This window comes from Meles meles, chromosome 16 (genome assembly GCF_922984935.1).
Source record: "Meles meles chromosome 16, mMelMel3.1 paternal haplotype, whole genome shotgun sequence".
Taxonomy (NCBI): Eukaryota; Metazoa; Chordata; class Mammalia; order Carnivora; family Mustelidae; genus Meles; species Meles meles.
The window spans coordinates 37,708,287-37,729,131 of record NC_060081.1 but is presented as its reverse complement, the minus strand read 5'-3'; the positions used below and the strand labels follow the sequence as shown (position 1 = coordinate 37,729,131).

The 20,845-nt window shown below is 38.9% G+C and overlaps 1 protein-coding gene across 3 annotated transcripts in view; it reads right to left on the bottom strand.

Annotated features, from left to right (window-relative positions):
* RALGAPA2 (Ral GTPase activating protein catalytic subunit alpha 2) overlaps positions 1–20,845 on the bottom strand; it is a 321,503-nt gene that overhangs the window by 201,833 nt on the left and 98,825 nt on the right. For all 3 annotated transcript variants that reach the window (XM_045981825.1, XM_045981826.1, XM_045981827.1), the window contains exons 12-16: positions 20,172–20,309; positions 17,049–17,197; positions 12,653–12,764; positions 6,626–6,863; positions 4,241–4,405 (exon numbers count right to left, since the gene is read on the bottom strand). In XM_045981825.1, the coding sequence (XP_045837781.1) occupies positions 4,241–4,405; positions 6,626–6,863; positions 12,653–12,764; positions 17,049–17,197; positions 20,172–20,309 (802 nt within the window). The remainder of the gene's footprint in view (positions 1–4,240; positions 4,406–6,625; positions 6,864–12,652; positions 12,765–17,048; positions 17,198–20,171; positions 20,310–20,845) is intronic.

Here is a 20,845-nt window from a genome sequence, read left to right as displayed (position 1 = left end):
TTCCAGGAGAGATAAAGTAACAATTATGTCAGAAGCACATCAGGATCTTTCACTTTTTTTTAACTTCTATTTTTCTGGTCTTTCTTTCAATATTTAAAGGAAGTCATTTTATTTTATTTTTTTATTTTTTTTCCATTTTATTTATTTTTTCAGCGTAACAGTATTCATTGTTTTTGCACAACACCCAGTGCTCCATGCAAAACGTGCCCTCCCCATTACCCACCACCTGTTCCCCCAACCTCCTACCCCTGGCCCCTCAAAACCCTCAGGTTGTTTTTCAGAGTCCATAGTCTCTTATGGTTCGCCTCCCCTTCCAAATTTTTTTTTTTTTAATAAACATATAATGTATTTTTATCCCCAGGGGTACAGGTCTGTGAATCGCCAGGTTTACACACTTCACAGCACTCACGATAGCACATACCCTCCCCAATGTCCATAGCCCCCTCCCCCTCTCCCAATCCCACCTCTCCCCAGCAACCCCCAGTTTGTTTTGTGAGATTAAGAGTCATTTATGGTTTGTCTCCCTCCCAATCCCATCTTGTTTCATTTATTCTTCTCCTATCCCCCTAACCCCCCATGTTGCTTCTCCATGTCCTCATATCAGGGAGATCATATAAGGAAGTCATTTTATACGTAAAGGAAGTCAGTACAAAGCAGAGTATTTAATCGTAGTCTCTAAATACAGCCAAACTTTAGTCATTCTCATGACATGGGAGAATGGAAAATTCACAAATAATCTTATTTTAGAATGCTTTACATGTTTAGCCTTCCTTTTTTCCTGCTGTGTATCAGACTCACATTTGGGTTGTTTATTTGGGCAGACATAATCAGTTTTCCCTTCCTAAAGGACACACATATGAGAAGACCATGGGGAGGGAGGGAAAAATCTAGCCTAAGATTAAAATTGCTCTAAAATAATAAATAATTCAAAAATTGGTTTACTGAGAGCTGATTGTATTCAAAAGCAAATCATTTAGAAAATTAAGTGTCCTAAAACCTCAGAAACACATAAAAATCAAGTTGAACATCAAAAGATTTGGAATTTCCAAGACACCCATCCTTTCATAACACACTTCATGCTTATTAAATCCATAATTTCTTAGTATGAACTTTATAATGCTCTTAAGTTTTCAAAAGACTGCTAGTGAAATGACCATTTGAGAAAACAGAAAAACAAAGGAAGAGAATACACCTCATATATAAGAAACTACCATCAGTAAGATCACTTTTATTCTTAAAACTAAATATAAAGGTTTACTTGTTGTTTTATTATTTTTACATGATATTATTTCACATTAATGAAACAGAAATACAAATGAGAATGATACATTTGTAAAGAAAGAAATGAACTTTTTACTTCCTTGTGTCTCCACGGGCCCCATTCTCTGGCTGTCAAATTCCCAGTTCGTTCTTCCACATCTAAATTGATTAATAGTATACTTCACAAATGGGTAAGATAATACTTAAGGGACGATGACTTCCATGCAAATGTCAAACTGACTTACTTCAAATTTCCTAAAAGATGTGTTCATCTCTCAATGTCAGAGGTGTTTAGAAGAGCTTTCCTTTTATAAGTGAAATGACAGCATTTTCTCAAAACTGGTCACTAGATATTTTAGTAATAATAAAACTTAGGATAACTTCTTTGTGTGGAAACTGACTTGCTTTAATCATTCATTTCAGACACATAAAATTTTAGCATAATTCACACTTAGGAACAAAGTTTTCCTTTATAAATTTTTAAGATTCTCCTTGTCAGTTTCCGTTAAGTTGCAAAGTAGTTGATTCTCTGTTAAATTAACTGCCATTTCCCTACTCCACAATTGATTATTTTATTATTTCCATCTTATCACCATCACTAACATTTTCCCAATCTAAGTGTAGTCTGTGAGCCAGATTATAATATAATGATCTTAAATTATTCTTTTATTGGGATTGGGGAAAAAAAGTCACTTTCAAATGGGTCTTTCATAATAAGCACTTTAATGCTAAATAAAAGTGGTGAAAACTAACTTCCTCAGCTGCTGTTCTCTCATTAACAGGAGACTCCACACAAGTCAAAATCTACCATGAAAGTATTTTGGGCCTTTTTTAAAAGATAGAAAGGTGAATTATTACACAATGTATAAATAACAGAACTGAGTAAAACCAGTTTATTTATATGTAACTATTAGTCTATATAAATTAATTTTATAAAACAGCATGATATAATAAAATCTTCAGAGACTATTGTTTTCACAGGCAACTAAAAAGGTAAATGTATAAAACAGAATAGGAAATGCATGGAGCACTGGTGGAGCATGCGACTCTTGATTTCAGGGTTGTGGTTTAAGCCCCACTTTGGGTGTGGAGATTACTAAAAAATAAAATCTTAAAAAAAAAAAAGATACACATATGTGTATACAAAATACATAAAGGTAATAGATCCATCCAACTCAATAGCACTTATCTCATTATCTTTTAAAGATTATGGTTCCAAGTGTTTTTAATTTAAATTTAATTTACTTTAAATTTAATTTAATTAATCCTAAAAAGGCCAGGTTTATGACTTTAAAGTGACATAGTCTAAAATGTTTTTAACATGATTTTGTAAAAGTATTTATTGCTGCAATACCATGGCTTTTTGAGAACACTGATGAACAGCAGATGGCTGGCATAAATGCACCAAAGATTACTAAGAACGCTACCGGTGCCATTATTGTATTGTTGGTCTGAAACCTGTTGAAAACTAAAATACAATCTCGTCTATAGCTGTGTTTTGGCCAAGTAGGGGAATAAGGAGCATGTAACATACAATAGTTTGTTGCTCATTAAAATGTGAACGTAGAGGGGCACCTGGGTGGCTCAGTGGATTAAGCTGCTGCCTTCAGCTCAGGTCATGATCTCAGGGTCCTGGGATCGAGCCCTGCATCAGGCTCTCTGCTCCGCGGGGAGCCTGCTTACTCCTCTCTCTCTGCCTGCCTCTCTGCCTACTTGTGATCTCTCTCTCTGTCAAATAAATAAATAAAAATCTTTATAAAAAAAAAATGTGAACGTAGAGTTTACACAGGGTTTTGAATGATCACTTTTATTATCATTACAATTCTAGGGTTCTGAGGGGTATCAGGGAGTCTGGGCAGCTGTAGCATGATGCCACTTTGTCACAAAGTTCTGCTCTGATTAAAATGGAAAAAAGGAGTTTTTAGGAGTTGGGACAAGAATAGAAATCATTGAGTAAGCCTTCCTCAAAGTTGTCTGTTATTAAGAAATGAGTCTCTCCTCAGGAGAGAGGATGAAGAGAAGCAAAAGTAGAACAGAAGGTGAATGTAGATAAGGTGATAATTATCAACAAATTCTATGGCAAAGAGCATTAGTCAGGGTTAAGCTATAATATATTAGGTATAATAGACTTTCATAAAGACTCCAACAGGATTCCAAGCCATCTGTACTTTACTAAGCACTGTAAAATACATTGAGTATAAATGACTCTGGTTTATGGCCAGAGAAAATCATGACTTTCTTCAGTCAACATGCTGAATATCAATTATAGCAGCATGCTATTACTGACATGAAAAAACACAGGAAACTCAGATAAATTTGTTTTAAATGTAGTTACAGCCTCAAAATTATTGGGGGTGAGGGAGAAGGGCCTTTATTTGTTCTTATCAAATACTGGATATAAGCTTACTTTTTAAGGATTTCTCTTTCGGTCTTTAAAGAAAAGTGTAGCAAACTAGTCAAAAAGACTGTGGGTTCTTGGTCAAGTTCTTGTTAATTCTAACAGGCTAGAATGACAACAGCTCCAGGCATGTAAAGCTCTATTTCCCCAAAGAAGCAAAACACTTAACTCTTCCCCTCCAGTCCTGCAAACGAAGTGCATTATTCCCTTTTTCTTTGCTGGAACAGTGCCACACTAAGATTAATGGTGCTCAACAACAACAGTGGTACAACTGTGTGATGACAGAGAATGTATTTTCTTCAGGGTTCAAACAAACTATTTTCTCTTTTGCACAGATATCTCACTCAATACTAACATCTCAAGTTTCTTTTTTCACAGTGAAGATTCAGAAATAAGTATCAAAAAAATGGATTTGAAGAGTAACCGGAACAGACAACTAAAGGATATGGAAATATCCCATTTAATAGAAGTCCATGTATTTAAGTTCTGAGTGGAATTTTAAAACTTTTAAAACATTTTATTCCTATAGATCCACTTCAGATAGCAACTAGACCTTAGAGAAATAGTTAAATAAATGTTTACCGGTTGCTTTCTGGCGAACGATATTTCTTGCTTTCTCAACTCCTGGTGCCCCAGATGTGGTGGCACTCCTGGATCGCATTGGCTCGGTCACATCTGGGTGGCTCCGCCAGCTGAGAGAAAAGGATCTCCCCACAGTGGTTCCTTTCTGAGAATCTAGAACACAGCCTGATAAAGTATAAGACAAGAAAAATAATTCAAAGGCTGAATTCATTATCATTCATTCCACAGCCTGTGTTGCTCAGCAGATTTCATAAATACAACTGTATATAATCAGCAGCATCTCTTATTGCAAAATTAGATACTACTTCTCTGCTTTCCTCTCATAGAGCTCTGGTCAAATATTTCAAATGAGTGATCAAGGATCCAAAAGAAATACAGGAGAAAAGAGAATAAGACAGAGATTTCTGTACAGGTAATGTGCTGGTGGCTACCCGCTGTGGGTTGTTTTCACACCCAGGCTCCTGAGAGTGTATTTTGTTTCCACAATTCCCGTGCTTAGAAGGCAAGTATTTCCATAATGAATATTTAAATTGGTTTTTAGAATAAAGCAGTATAATAGATAAATGAGAAATATTTGCCATGGTCATTAAATAATCAAATTCATTCTGTATCATTCCATAAATAATGTTTTTCAGATTGTTTACCTTCCTATAAATAAAGCCACTCACAGACTGCGGCAAAGATACTATAAGAATCAGTCAAATTAATTACATATCTGTATGGTTAAATTATCAGCATAACTGGTTCACACCTGCCCATATCCACATCCTCTGTGGTCCTCTTCCACAAGGACCCTGGGCTTCATCACCAGACTTACTTTGCTTGCAAAACTGAACAAGCAGAGATTTGAAATGTACTTGAAAATCTGGGGTTGTCCTGTTGCTGCTCCTGCAACCCTAAGTCCTCACCAAAAAAAAAAGCCTGAGCTGGCCTGCTGGGTGGTGAAAGGTATATGGCCAAGTCCCCACACCACTGCCCCAGCTGACTGCTGGCCAACCCTAGAGCTGCCTAGGTGATTATTTGACAGCCTAGCTGACTGCAAACATAGGAATGAATCCAGCAGAACTGCCCAACTGTGTCCAGCCCAAATTGCCAACTCATAAAATCATGATATAAACAATTGGCTGTTACTTTAAGCCACTATGCTTTGGGGTGATCTGTCACACAGGAAAAGCTGATACAGTCTATAATAAGGGTATTGCTGAGGATGAAGTCTACCCACAGCAAGCAATGCACACTTTATGAGTCTCCTCCCAGGTCTTAGGACCAGGAAAAGCTATGGATATTTCCCTTTTGTAATTTATGATCCTCTACTGTAACCCTGTGAAGATAAGAGTCAAATCTAAGCTTGCCCCCCCCCCCCCCAACAAGCATAGGAGGTTTTCTGGCATGCATTCTGGCATTTTAACCACTCCTGCAACTCCACCTTTAATTTTTCCCCACTGTCCTTATGCATTTTATCTATTGTATTATAGGTACTTCTACAATATGCCTCAAAATCTTTAGATAATAAATTGGAGTACAACTGTATTAATCCAAGGACTATGTCACAGCCTTAAAGCAGTAATAAAGACAAATCATTGTCTCCAATAGAAACCACCACTGATAGTTTCCACCTTGATCAGACTCTAGGTCTCAGAACAATTTTAAGCCAGATAACACAAAAAAGGCCAAAATGACACCCATCTGAAACATTCAGAATTTTTCTAACTATCCTAAGCAGGCAGTGGAATGCGTCTTTCTAGTGTGGTGCCTGGAGCTGGACTTGCCTAGCTTTGATTAATGGCTTTCCCACTTCTGAGCTATGTAACTTGAATGAGCCCGTGACCATAGACTCTGTGTACTCCAGTTTTGCTGTCTATGATACTGGGATGGTAATTCAGAAGTTACCATGAGGGTGAAAAGAGAGAACACATACAAGCATGAGCCATTATTATTATTGTTGCTACTACTGCTACTCCCCTTCATCTTTCTTCTTCATTCAAAGCTCCTTCATAAATTCATCATCCTCGTTAAGAAGACAGAGTGCTACAAAACACGATCCAATACCACCATTAAAAAGACACTACTTGGGGCGCCTGGGTGGCTCAGTGGGTTAGGCCTCTGCCTTCGGCTCAGGTCATGACCTTGGGGTCCTGGGATCGAGCCCCGCATCGGGCTCTCTGCTCAGCAGGGAGCCTGCTTCCCCCTCTCTCTCTGCCTGTCTCTGCCTACTTGTGATCTCTGTCTCTGTCAAATAAATAAATAAAAATCTAAAAAAAAAAAAAGACACCACTTGTATGGCTGGTTCCATTTTTTATGAAATTCCACGAAATGCCTCTATGTATAGACACACACTCCTCCTCAGTCTCAGACATCAGTGGTACTCTGTGAAAGTGAAAGTACCTTTGCCTCGCTGCTTCTTTTCCTTCTGTTCACTTAGTTTGTCCAGAGGTAGGTTTGTCATCTCAACTCCGTAAACAGTTCTTGCAAGCACTGCTGTCAAGGAATCCATGATGTTGGCCCACTCATTTATCAGTTCTTCCCATTCCGTGAGGGAGGACAGCACACCAAGAAAGTCATCCCAGAGCTCTCGAGAAATGTACACACAGAGGTTTGCTCGGATCCAGGCCACCATGAGTGTCTAGAACCAACCAACAAGAGAACTGAATCACCCTCACTGGGAAGAAGAATGATTTTTAACAAAATATTTTAAGTTACTATGAATAAAATGAACTTTAAAATAAAAAAGCACTTGATCTTGTTTTTCCTTTAGTTTCTCAAAATTCATCTGATCAACTGTAACCAGGATCTGAGCTACAGAGAAATCAGTTATCATCATGAACAAAGCTACTGATTCAAAATCCCTCTAGTGCCTGCGGCTAGTCCTCTGCTGTAACTGGGGAGAAAACAAAGCTCTCAGAACAACTATTCTACTTCTTGAGACAGCTCTCTCTCTTGCACTCTCTACTGTGGCTGTTTCTAGCCTCCTCTTAAATATGTAAACCTCCAGGGCGCCTGGGTGGCTCAGTGGGTTAAAGCCTCTGCCTTCGGCTCAGGTCATGATCTCAGGGTCCTGGGATCGAGCCCCACATCGGGCTCTCTGCTCTGCAGGGAGCCTGCTTCCTCCTCTCTCTCTGCCTGCCTCTCTGCCTGCTTGTGATTTCTGTCTGTCAAATAAATAAAATATAAAAAAAAAAAATATGTAAACCTCCAGCCCCACCAACTCCTCCCTGCTTCTTAGCAGATGAGCTCATTGCAGACTTCAGAGAAAACAGAACCCATTAAGCAAGAATGCCCTCAACCTTTACCCACAAGGCACAGGTATTTGCCCAGCTTCTCCTTATTTGCAGGCTGTAAGTGAAGAGGAGTTCCTACTCTTCTATCCTTGTTCCCATCTCTGCTCTGAACCTCCTCCTGGGTCTTTGTGTTTCCATTAACCCTGCATTTCCTTTTTCAGTCTATCCTACTTTGCCAGCAACTCCCCATCAGTATTTAAACATGCTCCAAGTCTACCTCATCAACAAAAAACAAACAAAAAAGTTCCCTTCAGCCAGATTCTCCCCTCAAGCTAGAACTTTTAAAGCCAAAAAAAATTTTTTTAAAAGCCAAATTTCTTGAAAGAATGTTCCACACTCACTGCATGTGCACCTCTTCATTCCCCAGTCAACCAAATGCTCTGGCTTTCTCCCCTCCTGTATACCCCACCTCTGCCTTAGGGGTTCTGATCTCCATGAGAATGAGTTACTATACATATATACTGGTGACTTATGAATCTCCATGTTCAGCCCAGACCTCTCTTGGTTTCCTGACCTTGTCTACCTACATACTAGAGAACTCCAGCTGCATGTTCTGCAGGTACCTGTTAATATAGCATAAGAGTAAAAAGAATTCAATGCTTCTGCTGAGATTCTTCCAGTTCCCTGACCTGGTCTCTCCTGCTCCTGGCGTTTGCATGTAGTCTTCCTTCCTCTCTTCCCTTCTTTTTTGCTTTAACTTTAACTCTTTAACTCTCATTCTTCAGGGCACAATGTGGATATTACTTACTCCAAGGTGTCCCTGACTGCTACCCGACCCAGCCTCCAGTAAGTAGCCTCCACTCCCACACTCTGCATTTCCCTATCAGAGCACTTTCCTTAAGAGTCTATTTACTTCTCTGTGCCCCTCCTCTAGCCTTATGGTTCAAGGCACTATAAATAGTCACATGGGCAACCCTACCAAACAACTATGCATATGTTCTGGATATTTCCTTACCTTGAAATGGCCTAGTTCCTTACCGCCACCAAAATGTTCCACATCCTTTAAAATTCAAATCAAAATATATCTGCCTTGAAAGAAGTGCCAAGTCCATCACAGGTGAGCCCCAAAGGCTTTCCTAATCTTACTAGAGGGAATAGTTAAATTCAAAGTCTGTGTAACTTCCCTGATCTGTTGCCAGAGCTAAATGTGCTCCTTAAGGTGCCAACCTGCAAATATTTCTGCCCATCCCAGATACAAATAGACTCCCACAGTCACTGGGAGTTGTCCTATGCATATGAAGGGGCAAACTGGTGTTTTAATTACAAGAGAAATTTTTCTTTAACATACACACAGAAAAACTTTGAGAAACAGAAAACAGTCAGTCATCAGGCAGGTCTGTTCCAAACACTTGAAAAATCATATTTAAAGTGACCCTTATGCAATGTACCTGTTCTCTACATTTCGACTCACATTTACCACACTTTTTAAAAGGGTAAAAATGTGAAAGTTGAGCCAAAGTCATTAAATATAGTGAAAACAAGGTTTTAAATATTCATACTGAAAATCCGATTCTAAGATGGATGGATGCAAAAGAATGCAAAAGAAAAAGCTAAAATAATTTTATCATTTATTTTTACTAAAACCTTATCACATGTATTTTTATGACTAAAATGCCATCTTCTGTTTATTCCATTTTAACACTCCTGTTTTCAAAACGAGTTTGAGGGCATTACCATAAAATGCATATATACAATAAAATTAATAAAGAGTAGATCAAAGAGAATCCCAGCAGAGTAAGAGGAGAAAGGAGAGGCTGGTAATGCTACCAGCGCTCAGCCTCACGTCTGATTACAGTCAGGTTAAAAGCAGAGTTTTCGTGTGGTAGAAGATGCCCTGTGCTGGGAATCGTTCATTGGCTTCACTTTATTGACTAATTATAGAACAAGGACAGAACACAGACTTCTTGCAGTTTATTAAATTTATCTTAACAAATCTCAGAAACATGTGCACAGACCTGGCAAATCATCATCATTGTCATAAATCACAGCTAAACACACATGCACCCAGAACAAAACCATGGCACCTTGTGTGCAGGGGAGGGATGGCAGGGTGACACATTTGCGCATGAAGGCAGGCTGCTGTCTCAGCAAGTTACCCTTGTCTAGGAGGAGGGAAACAGGGAGCCCCACAGTCAGGGTTCTGTCACTAACTTGATTTGTAAGCTAACTTGCCTTTTTGGAGTCATTTCAGGTCAAAAGTAAAAAGCTGAATAAGAAGATCTCCAAAGTTCCTCCAGCACTGAAATTCATGTTTTATCAAATATATCGTGGCAAATAAGCTGTATTAAAAAGCACATTCATTCATAAAACGTTCCCTAACCAACCACTTGCTGCACTCCTCTACTCACCACACTTAGGGAACTCTATAATTCCGTACTGTAACTAGAAGAACCATAGTCCAGGTTTCCTGATATACTTTCAGACCTTCAAGCATAAGGTCCTATTTAGCATTGATAACAGATTAAAACATCACTTATGGCAAACACCATTATCTGATAAATATCCAAATAAAACCCAACTAACATTTAAAGGAAATTTGCCAACCCAAGTTATCTACTGAGAGAAGAACTATAAACACTAGAGGAAAAATTCAAAAAAGAGAAAAGCACAATGGCAACTCAGAACTTCCTGTCCCCTTTAATAGTTTCCTTATTTAAATTTTTAAAAAATCAAGCATCTGGCAATTGTAGACAGTCTACATGAACAAACAATTTGATGGCAAGTTTAATTTTAGTATGGAATTAAGATGATGCCCACTTGATTGCCTGGCTGAGCTGTCCAGACCTTTCACATTTTTCTCCCCACCTTGGATCCCACAAAAGGACTTGGGAGGTCAACAGATGATCATAAATCCCAGAAGAACCCACTCTGATTCTTGTGACAATACTGCAGAGTCAGAAAGAATCCTTTCCTGATAGTGACACATTAGGGAAGAGATTCAGGAAGGTGAAATGATTTGCTCAAGGCCACACAGCCAGGAAGTACCACAGCTGAGATCAGAACCCAGAATCTGTCTACCTCCAAAAAGCTCATCTTCTCTCTACTATTTTATGCTGCTTCTTAATTTAAGCATTCTTCTTGATCCATCTAACCACTGCTAAAATAATAAGGATGACATCAAAAGCATTAATAATCACGGACTTAAAACTAATTTTCAAGATCTGACAAGATTCTCCATTAATAAGGGGACTTTTTCTCCCAAACCAAAACTAATCAAAAAAAACAAAAAATACAACTTCACAATAGATTCTTGTTTAATTCAGTGACAAGTTCTTCCTCCAATTCCAATACATCCCATGGATATAGGGTCAGACAACTGGTGAGGAATGAGGGCCAAGCACCCACTAGCCTGAGCCTGGCTTTGGTCCCCTTCACTTGGCAGCTCCAGTCCCCTCAGGGCTGGAGACTGAGAAGGTGCTGACAGTGAAATTCTCCAGGACAGTCAGAGCCAAGTGAGCAGAGTATCTGTACTCCAGGTGGGAAGCAAAGCAAGTGGCCAGTACCACCCTTGAGAGAAGGTTAGACACATACAAAACGATGTATAGACCACTTCATGCATCTAATAACTAGGCAAGATAATCAGAGTAAGAGTGACTAGACTATTCAGGAGGCAAATTAGTACATGCCAATTATTTCTGTAGCCTCTCATATGTTTTTCATCAAGCCAAGAGCATTTGATCATATTAAATTATTAAAAATTAATATGAAAAGTTGGGTTCTCTTGTGTTACAATGGGAATATATAACCATTATTTAAAGAACTAGTTTCTCTTTGTGTCACCCTCTATTTCCTTCCTGTATTCTACATATGCTCTCAGTATATATCCTTCAAAATCACTTCAAGTCAACTGAGGGGAGAAATTGACTTCTCCTTCCTACAACTGTCACTTCTAGCTCATGATCCACCATACTATCTTCTACCAAATTACTTAAAGCAGGCCCATTTATTGCACTGTCTCTATTTGTATAAAATGTTACACTCTTCCAGAGTCCTTTCACACTGTTCTCCTTCAGAAATGCTCCATAAATTCTAGTATCCCATAAATACTAGTGCTTTCTAGAAAAATGTTGCAATAGGCTACCACCCTCAGGACCCTTTAAGACTTCTACTTCCTATGCAGTTAGTTCAACATCTACTTCCTCTTCTTTTCCCCTCAGCCTGATGTCAGACTACTCAGGTTCTTGACCCTTCCCATTATGTGAGATGTAAGAGACATAACCATCTCTTTGGCTCTCTGCTCCCTGCTAAGGCCAGCCCAGTCCTGCTCACCTTATCCAGGACGTTATGTCTTTACTTCTCTCTTCCCCAGGCTGTCCTCATCGGACCCTTCTCACTGCAAGCAAACAGACTTTAAAACCACCCACCTTAAACTGTGTCTTCCATGCATGTTGTCCACTCAGTTAGCTCATCTTCTCTCCTCCCTTCCACCTCTGCAAAGCCTTAACTATACTTGCTACCTCTACTGCCCAGCTCTCATCTTCTCCTCCATCCATTCCCAAGTGGGCCTAGAATATTACCAATCAGCAACATCTTGTCAAAGAAAATGTCAACTGGCCATTCTCCTCTTCCCCAGTCCTTGTCTAGCTCCTCCAGTTTCCCTCCCAGTTTCCTGGCCATCTTTTCTCAGCATCTTTAGATGATTCCTCTCCTCTACCAACCACGGAGATGGACCTCTCCTCTTTAGGACACAAAAATCTCTCCATCTGTGGCTTGAAACACATAGCCCAATGACTCTTGGACTAATTACTCTTACATTGTTATTTCTAGCCTGAATCGCTCCCTGACTTTATCCCCCGCATTCCCACGCTTCCATTTACCTTTTACTTCCTCAAATCTACCTAGCCCTCCACCAAGGACATCAGCTCTTGTTATCTTCCTAATTTCTACCAAACTCAAGCAAGTCAAAAAAGGAAGTAAATGGCAGACAGGTGGGAAGGCCTAGAAGAAGTCAAGCACTAATTGTAAAGAATAGATTACAACCTTTAAGGCAAAGCTAAAAATGAAAATTTACAATGAAATTTCTAGAAATTTAGAGTTTAATTTTACTCTTAAAATTCTCAATGATTAAAACTATTTTGCTATAAAATCTGATTCATTTCTTGCATTTGCAGTGTTTTAATAAAAAAAGACTTACCCTAAACAGTAACCCTGCCAAGCTCTGGGCAAACAAGTCCTTTATTTGTTTATCCTTCGGCTTCTGCATGACAGCTTCTGTTATCCTGAGTAGTATTTGCAACATCTGTTCCCTGGGCCACCCAAAATAAAAGCTCATGTTACTAATCACATTTCCAAAGCACTTTAACTTATAGGTACAAGAAATTCTCTTAAGAATTCAGCAACAATGATAATCATGTATTACTCAAAAGCATTAATAATCTGAGTGCTAATTACAGAATGAATACCATATAGTATCAAAATAAACCACCTTATGTTACAAAAGTTCTAAAAATATGTGACCTACAACCACATCAACAGGCAGGATAAAACAGGTATCAACCTAGCCTAATTTTATCCTGTTCCAACAGGGAGGCAAGACCGTTTCTCCAACTTTAGCAGTCCTTAAAAGTGCTCAGTGAATAGTTGTGCCCATTTGAATGCATGCAGCAACCTTTAAATTTTCCCATCCATTATTTTACTTAACCTGTGAGGTCTCCCCATTTATCTTTGTGGTAGGAAATAAAATGTACATTCTGGTCCTCGTTCTGGGGAGGTATGCAGTCAGTATCATACTATGACTGAACCCAGAGGAACTCACAGGTAGGGTGGTTTGGAAAGGTCACTTTTGGTCACTTTAAGGCATGGAGTTTTGTGCCTGGAAGGTGCTGGGTTTGCAAGAGGGCACTGAAGACACAAAGTGACACTGCTAATTATATTAATAGTGGTAAGTTCTTCAGAACAGCCAAAGGGCATTTTTCTTTCTCACAACTAAGTTACATTCTTCATTTCATAGTGTTTGCTTACTTTTCCCTTTCTGGAATTCCATGCAAACCAAGAACACATATCTTCTGTATATAAGGGAGGTCTGTTTGTTTTGAGGGGAATCATACCTTTTAACTTCTCCTTCAAGGCTTTATCCACTAACAGTTCATTCATCTTTAGAGCTTTCTCATTGACCTACATGCTTGCTCATGATAAGATAGGGAACTAGACAGAGTCATCCAATCCAGGTCAGATGATGAAATCTCCAAATCAGAGCTGCTTTATAGTTTTCTCGTACTTCCACATACTGAGACAGTATTTTCTATTTAACATGATGTGGAATCTAATTAAGCTTCTCTCATGGTACAGTGACATCTACAAATAGGGCTTCTTACCCTATTTGTAGTTAACCCCATTTGATTTTCACCCCTGGGTTATCTGTTGACAACATTTTGAACTTTGTTCGAGTTGTTTGTTTGTGCTGTACACCATCTATGGTTTCTGGAAACATGGAATAACAAGAGTTCTCAAGTCATGGGAGATGTGGGTGCATGCGTTTGGAGAAGACAGCTTAGAGGATGATGAGGGAAGAAATGGTGCAGACTTAGGGAGAGCATGTCCCTCACCATATTTGGGGTACCCAGGCCCACTGCAGGCCTCAGCATCACCACAGCCTGCTCACATTTATGTTATGCTTAAGACAACAAAAAACAATCCTTTCCACATGAAAGGTTACTTACTCATCTTATGAACATGACAAGAACAAGAAATATAATAATTTTTAAATAAAACCTCAGTCATGGGAACTGCTATCAAAAAATGCAAACTTGGGGGTGCCTGGGTGACTAAGACAGTTGAGCATCCTACTCTTGGTTTTGGGTCAGCTCATGATCTCAGGGTCATGGGGTCTAGCCCTGCATCAGGTCCCACACTCAGCAGGGTATCTGCTTGAGATTCTCTTTCTCTCTCCTCCCTTCTGTCCCTCTCCCTACTCATGCACTCTCTCTCTCTCAAGTGAATAAATAAATCTCTCAAAAAAAAAGCAAACCTGACCAAAGCAATGACTGACAAAGACACAGGTTTAATTTAATTTCTGAACCTACAAGAAAGCTTGGCAAGCCATGATATTCCTACACAGTTTTCTGGAAGAAAATGAGGGTGAAAAAATCATCTCCAGTTTAGAAAAGTCCTTCCTAACAGTTGACTTCAGCTTGTTTCTTTGTATTTTGTGAAACACTGACTTTTGGTCCTTCCTCCTCAAAAATGCTCCAAGAGTATAAAACTCCCATGGAAACATGGGAAACTATGCATGTATGCTGTCCCTGCACTGAGGAACAAGGTTTCCTACACTCTTTACTACTGACGCTGTCCCCATCTTCTCACACAGGCGGTATTGTTAACCATTCACACAACAGGGCTGCTCACCATTTCAGGACTGCTTCTTAGCACTTCCCTGGCTACAGCCCTAGTCTAAGCTGCCATTGGCTATGGCCCCAGACATTGTGTGCCCCTCCCCCAACCCCCCACCCCCGACTGTCTCTCCTCCAGAGGAAGTCTGAGAAATCTTTCAGAAACATAAACTGGATTGTGTCACACTCTTGCGTACATACAGAGGAGTAGCCAATATCCCTCCTGTGGCCAGCAAGACCCCATTCAACTTGGCTTTGGTTGGTCCCTGTCACATCTCCTCCCACCCTCCCTCTCCTTCTGTCTGCTCTCCACTACAGTGGCCTAGAACATACCATACTTCGCACTTGCTGTTCCTTCCGTGGGAAGCTCTATGCGCAGACCTCCCCCTGGCCTCCCTCTCCCTGTCCTCAGGGTGTTGCTTACAAAGGTCTTCCTGGACACCCATAGAAAAACACTCCCTCACCCTCCACTTTTTCCTCTTCCCCAGCTTCACTGTGCTTCTACCACTGAAACTGCTGTGTTCATTCTGTCTCTGTCTATGAGGATGGAAACCTCACAAGGGCAGGAACTCTTGTCTGTCTAGTTCACCTTATATCCTCACAGCAGAAGCTCAGTAGTTATGTACTGGATGAAAGAAGGAAGGAAAGGAATCCAGGACTGTCCTACACTAAGATGCATAGGAAATTCTGCTAGGAAAATAGACCACATCCCTTCCTATGTGTTACTAACTATTCTTTGGTATTTTCATCTATTTCTATAAGTTTTTTTTTTTTTAAATACTTTTACCTGGAAATTTCTGAATTATTAAAGAACAGAGAAGATTTGTTTAATTTTATTTTAGAATGTTCACCAAAAAAGATAATCAAAATGATCAAAATACTACTGATATAAAGGTAAACTGAATTCATAGTTTTCAAAAAAAAACTCATCAAAAATACTATTGCTATACTATAGAGGAATAGATGATTCTGTTGTGAGCATACCAGCATTTCGCATTACTTTCAATGTTACAGACTTAGCATTTAACTTTGTTTAAATCATGTTGTTCATCACAGTAATATTTCCAGTATGAGAAAGATGACCCTGGAATTGCCTTAAAATAATCACTTCGATTCCTGTGGTTTCTGAACCAGTGAACTTGCTGCCGGACAGGATTCCTTTAGGCCCACCCTCCCTTCACCAGAGAAAGAAAAAGGCTGGACTCCACAGTCGCAGGGACCCCTGCCAGCTCAGTCCTGCCTCATTTCTATGCTTTCTACCCGGTGCACACAGAGCTTTCCAAAGCTCCCTTAGTGCTGACTCAAGGACACGCAGGGAAAGCATCCAAAACATAGGCTTGGTAACAGGATCCCACTGAGGAGTTCCATGAGGGAAGTGGCCACTGGAGCTGGTCTGTAGCGGCCCCTTGCTCTGAGCACAGAGGCCAAAGCTCACTGACACCAGCTGATCCAGCCAGGCTGCTCTGGGGCAGCACTGGGTGGGGGGAACATGCAAAGGACAGACTGGAAAGGCATTTTACAACAACTGAGGGACATGAAGAAGGAGCGTCTCTGTTCCTGAGAACATCTGAAAATATCTCCTAAGCTGGGGTGATGCATTCATTATGGGACAAGAGCATGGGGAAAAAAAGCTACAGCACTGTTTCCTTTCAGGGATATTATAAACACACAGACACCAAACAAAATCAAAGGGTAAAATAAAAATATTTTGCATAAGCACATTTTCATGACGCCACTATATGTTTGACAGTAACATTTATTCAGTCATTCTGACAATATGTCATTTAATATAATTGTTTTTCCGAAGTGAATTTAAAGCTTCAAATTTGAAGCAATAAAAATTAGTTAACAGCATTTCAGAGCAATTAACAACCTCTCCTGGACTTATGAAGCATGATATAAAACACCAGTTATATTGCTTTTCCACAAAGCAGTCGGATGACAATTTAAAATGGAAAAATCTACTATTAAGTAATATGACTAATTTTAATTCAGTAACATTTTTAAAGCCAATAATAAAAATAAACTATCAAAGTCTGGATACCTACCTTCTTCATAATTCACAGAAACTGTTACAAAAGATTGATTATCACCTTATTGTTAACTTTGTAAAGCCATTAGTAAGTGGAGGCTTTAACTTTTAATTATTATGTCGAAAAACAGAAACATCTGTTTTACAGTATTAATTTGAAATAAACTTACCATGTCTTTTTATTCATTGTAAGCTCCATTATCATGCGCCTAAAAATAATCAAAACAGCTTTACAGGCATCAACTTGTTCTTTCAAGAGCATGGGAACTTCAGGACATGGTTCCAGCAAAAAGACGTTTGCTGCATTTGTCAAAAATACCTTGAAATCAACAAATTTTACATTAAACATATAAATGTAATTAAACATATAGATCTGAACAAATTTTTCTTAAAGAGAATGATATTAATTTCCCTCTACCAAAGAATCATCTTTGAGTTATTTCAGCTAAGGCAAGAGGTACCAAGAGTCAAGATTTTTTAAAAAATGCTTCTCTTAGAATCACCTGAGACACGTGAAAGACCTTTCCTAGAAAAAAATTAACACATATTAAGGGATACAACTTTAGAAAATTTATAAATCAGAAAAGCTTTTGAAGACTTCTTTTTGACATCCCCTCAAAGGGAGAGGGGAAAACAGAAGAAGATAGGATCACTGCTTCTGGGTGAGAAATTTCAGGGTCAGGAAGAGGGAGAGGAAGAGGAGCAGTGGTTGGACATTGGCTGGGAAAAAAACCACCTGATTATTGTTGAATCTCCCAGCACATGAACTTTGCTGACATGACGCATGGCCAGCACCACCCAACATGGGTATAGATCTCTATAGGATCTCTAGGAGATATAGGAGGCCAGGAAATAGGCAACACCACATAACTTCCAGGTACAATGCTTTTAATATGACAACTATATTATGCAGTAGGATATGAAGCCTATGGTAATTCTTCGGATTAAAAACAGATTTTAAAGAACTTAATCAGCTGACCACTCTATATTCTACCTCAGACCTTTAGGATACCAGTTCACTGTCCTTTACTGTCAGGGGTATTTCAGTAGAAAATTGTGGGAAGCACAGGTGTAGGCTGTTATGTAGTAAGTGTCTGCTTAGGGACACTACAGTAAAGTAACACTGTGTTACTACTGACACAGAGAACACCAGTGACCCCTCAACAGAGGAGACTGAGTTGTCAGTCTAGTGATGAAGGTGGATGTGCATCATCCACCTGGATCCTATGCTTAACTCTCCCTTGTGTTCAATAATACAAATTCAAAGGATCTGGGAACAAAAAGAGCTTCTCTGGCTCACCGGTGAATGAAATCCATTAACACAACATCTTAAAATAGATACATAAACTGACTGAAGAAATTAGAATAAACAAGCTCAAAAGTCAAGGGGATGAACTAAAATATTGAAAGCTTCTAAGATTATCTTGTGTAAGATTAAAAAGGTGTCACGGCGTAATTTTCTAGAAAGAATTACTAAATAAGCACTTTAACAGATGAAAAGAGCAATTGTGAAGAATTTACTTGCCTTCAAGTGGGAAAGAGGAAAACAAAGAACTTTTTGACTAATGAACTATAGCAGTTTTAGTTTAATTTTAGTGGCCTTTTTTTTTCCCCACTACCCTGACTGAGATAGAGACCTGAGTTGAGAGATCAAGAGTCAGTGGCTTAACCAACTGAGCCACCCAGGTGCTGCTACTGGCCAAGTTTTTGTAAGACATATGGCACAGATGATCCATTGCAAGACAGATCTTTAACTCAATGTGTTTGGTTTCTTGATTTGAATTTGAAACTTCGCACATTCCCAAGTAAAAGTGAGGAGTCTTCATATATCATATACTTCTTTCATTTTATCCTTTTAAGAGGATCAAAGTGCCAACTCCATGAATATTTCTTACTAGCATGTCAGTATTGGTTAAGATAAAAATAAAGAAAGAAAATTAATATGTCCAAATTATACCTGTCAACAGCAACTGGAGAAGAGTACTAGCTTATTCAACCTGTACTTGGCCACTTTTTCCTAATGAACTAAGGAAAGGACCAAAGATACTGGATACAAAGAGAACAAAAACAGCTATTATAATCCAAACTAAACTTAACTTTGAACACTGTTGTGCGATAATCACGTGGAAAAATTTTTTTCTTGGTTTGTCCAAGTAGATGTAACTTATCCTTTCAAAAAACAAATTAACAATCTCCTGAACTTAGGGAGATACTGGCAGTGGAATGGCTGAGGACAGCGTATGGCAATCCACTTGGAGAACAGGACTCCCAAGGGACATAGGGCAGGAGCTCCTGCATGCACTTCTCTGGTGAGGGCATGGATTTTACTAATAACTGGCACCAAAATTCTTTGAAGCTACTCAAGCAAAATCATCTTGATTTTGTTTAAAGTTAATTTCAAATTATTTGAGGATTTTCACTGAAAAATGAGAAAATTCAATAATTACAGACTATTAAACTGCTAATGAATCTGAAAGCAAAAAGGATACTATGACAAGGAATCCTATCAAGAGATGGATGACACAAGTACTGTCACTGAAAACTGGACAACAGGTAACCTATGCCCATGCTACTGCAGACATCATGCCTGGCCTCTGTGTGGAAGGCCTACCTGGCCATGGCTAGAAAGGTGGATATGGGGTGGAGGATGGGGTGCCGAAGAGCAGTGAAAAGAGAGGTATTCTGTGTTTTCCCCTTACAGTCCTAACAACCTTTTACCCAAATGGGAACCAAGAGTTAATCAATCTCCCAATCCCTATTTTTAAGATAAAAATCCTGAGGTCCGGGAAGAGTAAGTGATCAGCCAAATTTGTTCTTTCCAATGTTCCCAAATGGCATTAGTTCTATTTTATATATTCATACTAATAAATATTTAATATTTAGAGCATTTATCATCATTCTTCATAAACGGGGCATTTTTAAGAATAAAAGTCCATATAAGATGTTATAATCATCATGCTTGTCTTGCAAATTAGAGTCCAGGTGACTGACAAACTCTCCACATATGTTCAGAAAATACTTTTAAAGATTTGGATCTCAGTCATTTTACATTCACTGCATAATAATCCCTCTTGAAAAACCTGCAACCAGCTCATAGGTCTCTTTTGATTAGGAAAAAATAATCTACAAATTGAAGGTGAGCAGTCAGGAAGAAAACTCAGAAGGAGAACTTAAGAGCTGTTTACCAACAGGGAGATATAAATATCATCATACTTTAATGATGCTATCACAATAAACAAAATGTTCAAACTGACTTCAGCTAGAGGTCTTTATGTCTCCAGCCAGCCATGTACCTGCAGCATAGCTTGGGCTCCAGCTTTCACGTTCTTATTTTCTTCTTCTGTCACACATCCTCTGCTCACTGCACTCGTGAAGGAGTATGTTCGTCCCCAACTGGAAGATCGCTTATGACGAGAACCTTCCGATGAGGTCTTTAGAAGATTAAAAACCAGTTAATGAGAGGGAAGAAGTACCATGTTCACATACCTAACTTCTTACACTCATCAAAATTCAAGAGAATATAGGTTTTAGGAGGGTGAGTCTTTTTTCCATTTTGTTCACCACCTCCAGCACCTAAAATAGTGCCTAGTGTTTAGTATGTGCTGAAGAAATGAACAAAGGTCCAATGAGTGAATGAGTCTCTAACACAGAACTCTAAGACGTGTGATAAATTCCATTTGCTTATCTATTCATTTTGACATCATGACCAGTTATTAAAATGATTTTACCAAAATTAAAATATCAAAATTACGGCATTAATACAGATATTTAAAAGTGATATGACTTGAATACTAATCGTTTTAAATGTTTGTTGTTAATTGTTACAACAAACTTTTAGAAATAATTTCTCAGACTAGATTTCAAAATAGCATGCCAGAAATAAAAATATGACAGGTATCTTTTCTTTCAGGAAGAGGTCCCACTGTGTCATTTTAGATCTATCCAGCCTCTAGCTTTTCCTAACCAG